Source organism: Micromys minutus, assembly GCF_963924665.1.
Source record: "Micromys minutus genome assembly, chromosome: X".
In the NCBI taxonomy this organism is placed as follows: domain Eukaryota; kingdom Metazoa; phylum Chordata; class Mammalia; order Rodentia; family Muridae; genus Micromys; species Micromys minutus.
Window position 1 is genome coordinate 125,878,960 of NC_137970.1, and position 6,627 is coordinate 125,885,586.

The 6,627-nt window shown below is 52.3% G+C and overlaps 1 protein-coding gene across 1 annotated transcript; it reads right to left on the minus strand.

Moving 5' to 3' along the window:
• Window positions 1-2,904: 2,904 nt before the first annotated feature.
• LOC308414444 (PWWP domain-containing DNA repair factor 4-like) lies at window positions 2,905-5,052 on the minus strand (the record flags this gene model as incomplete). The annotated part of the gene is made up of 1 exon (XM_080909662.1): window positions 2,905-5,052. The coding sequence occupies one exon, from the start codon at window positions 5,050-5,052 to the stop codon at window positions 2,905-2,907; it is 2,148 nt and encodes a 715-aa protein (XP_080765788.1).
• Window positions 5,053-6,627: the final 1,575 nt, after the last annotated feature.

A 6,627-nucleotide genomic window follows, 5' to 3' on the forward strand; every position in this document is an offset into this window, starting at 1 on the left:
TTTTCAGGTTTAAACCATGCAGTGATTTTTTTTCTCAGCACTTTTCAATAAATTGCTGACAACTTGGATGTATAAATCCCCTTGAATGGTGCTCATTTTAGAGTCAGCTGGATTGGTCTTTCTCAACATTTGGCTAGGCTTTACCACACTGAACTCCTCCCATGGTCTCCACAGGTACTAAATTCATATACTTCACTAGCCTGGAGTTGTCTTTCAGGTCATTGTAGTGCTGTTGCATCAGATGCTTGTCAGAAGCCCAAAGGGACTTGATGGCTAACATGAGGAATCCCTTCTGCTTGGAACCCTTGATGATCTTGTCCTCTAGCCTGCATTGTATGTCGTATGGCTTGGTATAATGGTGTGCTTGAGGTTAGCAATGGTCTGAAAGAGTGAACTGGCCTGTGGTAGCTTTGAAGAGAGACAGCGCCATCAGTAGGCCACTGACATAAGTGGAGAAGGGGTGCAAAGGCGGGGGGGGGGTGGGCACAGTGATTATTTGTATTAGGCTATTACTATGCTTTTAATTGTTGAAAGAGAGTTTCGCTGTTGCCTTGGTGAGTTTTGAATGTGTGATCCTCCTGATTGAGCCTCAAGAGTACTTGAGATTATGTGTGCTCTATAAGCACATGCAACTTAGATTATTTTCTTAATGACTTTACTCTATATTTTAGGGAGTCTAGGAAGGTGTTTTTCTGCTTTAATTCCTTTTTCCTGTTAGTACTCTGCATAAGATTTGCCTTTGACTGTCTTCTGTTAGTTCATTTTCACATGAAGTGAAACTTGGTTTCCTGCTCTTAGGGAAGAACAGAATAGCCCAAGCTGATTATCTCTGCTCACATATGTGGAGTGCCCTCTTCCATTGACTTTGTGAACCCCCCAATGTTGATATCTTGCTTTGAGCTCTTTGAGTGCCTTTTACCATCTCCTTTGTGGGAGATGTTCTTGTTTCTTGGTCACTATTATGTCTCTGCATCTTTATGCTATTCCTTGCATATATCCTCAGTGAAATCTCCCTCAGTCCTTCTGAAAGAAAGAAATTGAGAATCCATTGAGCTAAGTTTTTCGCAGCCCCTTTAGACCTACTACTGAGTGTTGACAGGCCCCCAGGTTATCTGGAACATGGGTTGTTCTTAGCTGTTGTTTCTGTGAATATGAGTCTCTGCTCTCTCCAGGGATATCTTCTATTTCTTATGATTCCTGGGTTCTTTTACTTGCCTCTTCCCAGGCTTGCTCCTGAAGATTAGCATATAGAAATCAGATTTTCTAATCTAATTTCATCAGAAAACAAAATCATGGTGTCTACGGTCTGACCATTTAGGCTTCTAAATTTGCTTTGTTTTTTTTCCCTGCAGAAGTTCTGCCCTAGGTCATCCCTGAGAAAAGGACAAACATATATTTTCCCTTTCAAAGTCAGGCTGTGGTTCTTTGTGATGTGGGCTCAGTTTGAGGGGCCAACAATTGACTACAAAGTGTTGGTTGTAGGAATATCTGCTGTATTCCCTAGCTTATCTTCTGTACTATTTTCTCTACTAGGTAAGAGTGCCATTTTCATCTTAGTACCAGTTAAGTAAAAGCTGCACTACTCAGGCCACATACTCACCCTGCTCCAGACTACACTAAGATGGACTTAAATATCAAAGAAGCACATGGTTCATTTTTAAAACTATACAAGCCTTACTGTATGTAAAAGTATCACACTTCCAGTGCACTGTCTCCTCTTTGTTTCACACTTCTGATCACTTCCAGGAAGGATGCCCCTGGAGAAAAACCTCATGATGCTGGGACCATTGGTTCAGAGGTCAGCCCACAAGGTCAGCAAATCTTTCTTCTCATTGGGCACATGAAGTGTCGGGCATGTGGAGGATGGCTGAGAATGTAAAAGTGCTTCCAGTGTGGGGTGAAAACCTGAGTTCATTAAGCAGTACCCATACAAAAGGGGCGGGGGAGGTATACGGACAGGCATGTTTAATGACATCACTGGAGTAACAGAGACAGGAGGATCAAAAGAGCTGCGTGGCAAGCCATTGTAGAACAACCCCTGAGCAACAGGTTCAGCCAGAGATCCTGTCTCAAAAAGATAGAATAATTGAAGAAGAAACTAGATCTTGACCCATGATTCCCACACACTTGTGCCCCCACACACGTGTACAATAAATACAGAGAGGGAGAGAGAACACAGAGAGAGACAGGGAGAAGCACACACACAGGCAGAGAGAGAGAGAGAGAGAGAGAGAGAGAGAGAGAGAGAGAGAGACAGTAAGACACAATGAACTGTGTTCTCGAATTCTCCTTACCTTTTGTCCTTTGCATTGTTGTTCCAGGGTCATAACATTTGCAACCCCTCCTGTGGTTTCAAAGCACAGCCTCAAATCTGTTCCTCTACCTCAGTATGGGTGAGTGAAGGACAAAGTAATGGAGAAAACAGTGGAACCCAGCCCCACGCAGAGCAACACCCTAGAGACAAGAGGACGGGTAGTATGGGGTGGGGGGAGGGCGGTTGTCAGAGACCCGGAGTCATCAGAAACCTGGTGTGCTGTCTAGGTGCATGGGGTCCGTCCAGAGAGGAGCCAGCCTGTGGGCTTTAGCTAGCCAGTATTCCACACAGGGCTGGTGTCTTTCCAGAGAGGTGCCCCACGGGACTTGGGTACTTTTGGGGCACAGGAGAAAGAGAGCCAAAAGGGTAGACCGGGCCTGAAGCTTACAGGATTGGTGGAGCCGACCTAGACATAAACACTGTCAAGTACCAACGTGGAGATTTATTTGGAGGGGGGAAAGAAACAGTGAGGAGCTTTGACAGCGGCCACAGCCCACCCCACGGTCTCCCAGATCTTCCGGTTTGGAGGTGCTTCCTGTCTCCTGTCTTGGGAGGCGCAGGGATGATGGCTGAAAGGAGGACGCTCCCTTCTAAGGCATGGGCCAACGAGGGTCCCTGGCAGCCTGCATCCTGGCTGCCGACCTCTTTCTGGCCTCCTTTAAGAGGGTCTTGTCAAATAGCTCCTTCTCACGGTAGTGCACGGGTGGGCCACGCAGGTACTTCTCTTCTGCCTCCTTGTAGCTGAGCTCGTCCAGGGCAGCAATGGAACAGATGATTGCTTCTGGAAGGAGAACTTCCATGGTAAGCCGCACTTTGTCTCCTCTTGCCAGCGCGAGCAGGGCCTCGTCGGCTTCCTTGGCTACCTCTTGCAAATGTCTGGCCACGAGATGCAGCTGGTCCTCGTCCTCCAGGTAGGTCTCAATGCATAAGACTTCCCTCTTTGATTTCCAAAGACCGTCCAGCCACCTGGACGGTTTCCTGCCCTTGACGATGTCCAGCAGGTGCTGGTCGGCCCCCTTTCTCTTCACGATGAAGTCCACGAGCTTCTGGTTGGCTCTGTCCCAAGCGGCCCTCATGCGGTCAGGCAGGAGTTTCTTGCAGGGCCCCTTCCCCCCGGGGACGGTCTCCTCCTCCCAATCTTCCAAGTCGGCATAGCTCACCCTGGGGAAATCGATGTGCAGGTCGCCCTCCTGGATGGCTTTCCTTAGCGGGTAACTGGCTTGGGTGGTGTAGTAGTCCATAAAGGAGCCCAGGAAGGAGCCAGAGGCGAGGCTCTCTTGGTAGTGGTCGATCACTGAGAAGCACCAGCTGATGCCATGGGCGTACAGTCGGCTGGCTCTCCTCAACAGTGATAATTTCTCCCTGCAGTCCAGGTGCTTCAGCTTGCGGAGAGGGACACGGATGCCCCTGCGCTCAAACTGCATGCTGCCCTCGATCATCAGCACCCTCGCAATCTTGTCGCTTTGGCTGACACTCTTGACCACCGCTGGCCAGAAAGGCAGGTCTTGAAATTTGAACCAGACCAGCGTTCCTTGCTCAATGGTACTGGGCCCCTGGGCAGAAGCCTCGTTGGTGGCTTGGGCATCTTTTTGAACTCCGGCCTCTCTCCTCTTGGACCTGGTCTTAGTCACCCTTGACTGCACTTGGGGTTTCAGTTCTGGGAGCCCGCACTGTGCACACGGCACATGGATCTTCCTTTTGCGGCTAGCTATGCGGAGTGACCTTCGCAGCGTCGGGATTGGAGGCATGCAGGCTACCGACGCCTGCTTTGAGTCTGGCTTCGGGGTCCCCCGGCCAGGATGGTCCTTGTTCTTTAGGAGGGCAGACTTCCTCTGTGCTCCAGTTGCCCGGATCTCCAGGCAGGCACACCGAACTCCTTGTCTGAGAGCTTTGGATGAGATAGAGATGTGCCTCTGTGGCCTAGAGGCAGCCTGCTGCTCGTTTTTAGCCCATGTGACCTCCGAGGAGGCTGGGGCACTCAAAGACCTGAGCTTGGATGTGCCTCGCTTTCTCTTCCCTGAGTGGACACCAGCATTTCCCAAAGGTGTCTCTGAGTAACTTGACCACTCACTGGTGCCTCTTAACTCATTCCCTTGCATTTCAAAGCAAGGGGGTCCTACAGCAGTGTGGGCCTGTGCTTCCCCTCCTTGCCCAGCAGACACATTCTGTGAGCCCATCAACACAGGACCTGGGCGGCGGCCCCGCCTCCCAGGAATCCTCTGGGAGAGCCCTTGGCCTTTCTGGTTGCTCCCTTGCAGGCACAGGCACTGGCCTCGCTGGCCTCGCTGGCCTCGCTGGCCTCGCTGGCCTCGCTGGCCTTGCTGGCCTCGGCCGGAGCTGCTGGAGCTGCTGGAGCTGGCCTGCTCCTTTGGAACCTTTGGAGCCACTGTGGTGGTTCTTCGGCCGCCTGCCCTTCCTCCTTGAAACATGCAGGTTCCCTCGCCCAGAACATCCAGTGCCACCTTGAGGGCTCTCCTGTATGCCCTGGTCTGCCCTGGCGAGCCACTGCCCTGTGACTCCTTTCCTGCCAGGGAGGCAATGCTTATGATTTCAGACTTGGTTAGGGGCCTCACCTCGGTGTTCCTCACTCTCGTCTTCTCACCCACAGGCAGGATTTGGACCTCCAGGAAAGGCGCCCCTCTCCTCTTACTATGGGCTGAGGTCCTGGGTCTGGACAACACCCTTGCGGGCCACAGCTGGCCCTTCCAGCCACAGAGCACGTACTCTGCAGAGTCCATGGCAAGTGGGCTCCGGGGCTGTGCTGATCAGGACAGGGTGACTCCTTCCTTCCGGTGTTCTGGGCACCGTGACTGCCCGCTGGTCCTCTCTGCCTCTGCTCTCCTGCCTGTGGTCTGTGGTGTCGTCCTCCCTCCAGAATCTGGCAGAGAACTTTGAACTGACTGAGGTCGCTCAGGGTGGTGTGGGCATATCCTGTAGGGAGGGAGAAGGGAAGCAGAGCTGCATTAGGAAGGAGATCGCCTTTAGTGGACAAGGAAGCAGCCCCTCAGTGAGGCAAGGCTAGAGAAATCAAGGGAGCTCACAAAGTCTGTTCTCCAGAAGGGAGGATGTGGGAGAAGGCACGGAAGGTTCCAGAGCAGATGCGGGAGACAGTCACAACAATTTTGTTCCTCGACCTGAGGCTGGGGTGGTGAACATCCTCCCAGAAGGGCGAGTGTCTTCACAAGGCTTGTGTCTGTCTTCTTGCCCACCCAGTCAGTGCCCAGGGGCTTCCTGGGATTCCCTGCGGGTGGGGGGTGGGCAGCCCCATGTTTCCTTTCCTAGGGAGGTAGTCCTACACTGTCAACCCCAGGAGGCCTGTGGACACCTCTTGCCCTTGCCTTCCAGGCCAGTGTGTTACCAGGTTGAAGAGCAACTGGGGCTGGGGAAAATGTTCATGGTGATTTGCAAGTAAGGGTGTCTGCTGTCACAGCTGCTGGCCTCCTTCTGTCCCAGTCCTCCCTCCCCCACCCCACCCAAGCCCACCCCACCCCTGTGCCTCCAGAGTTTTTGTTTAGATCTCTTGTTCCCAACTCCGTCCTGGGCCTCACTGTGGCACCAAGTGTTCACAGGGCACACTTGGGGAGATCCCCAAAGAGAAAGCGCTTCATTGTGGAGAAATGCTTGCTAATTGGCAGACTCAGCAACAGGGAGAGCAACAGGGTAAGCAAGTGCCTCTGTTGGAATTGTACACCCCCATGCTGCAACCTCAAGCCTGCAGGAGAGCCTGCGCATCCCTATCTGCCTGTGAAGGGCACTGTTCTAACAAGAGATGCCAGACCGCAGAACAATCTTGCACACAAGCGCTGTGGCCTAATCTTAATCCACAAAGTCTTAAACACAAGGGAAAGGAAAGCAGCGACTTGATGGCCTGGATGGTGCCTTGCCCACTCCTAAGGCCAGTGGTGTCCACTCTCATGTGGAGCATAGCTCTTCTGGCCATGCTCCCCCATACTCTGGCTCTCCACACAATCCCTTCTCCCTGGCTACCTTAGTGCAATCTCATCACGTTCTTCTCCCTGGCCCACGTTCCTGTGTGTGTGTGTGTGTGTGTGTGTGTGTGTGTGTGTGTGTGTGTGAGGTCTATGTGGGGTCTGTGTGTGGTCTGTAGGGGGTGTGTGGGGGGTTGGCTACTGTGTTACTGATGATGGCTTCTGCCTTGAGCCAGTCTGTTTCCTGTCAGCAGTGTGCACGCCATGCATGCCTGTGGGACAGGACACAAATCCCTCATCTGTCTGATCCTCCAAAGAGGCCCACTGTGTTTGCTGATAGATACGGACTACCGCACAGAGGAAGGACCGGGATGGGCTCGCATG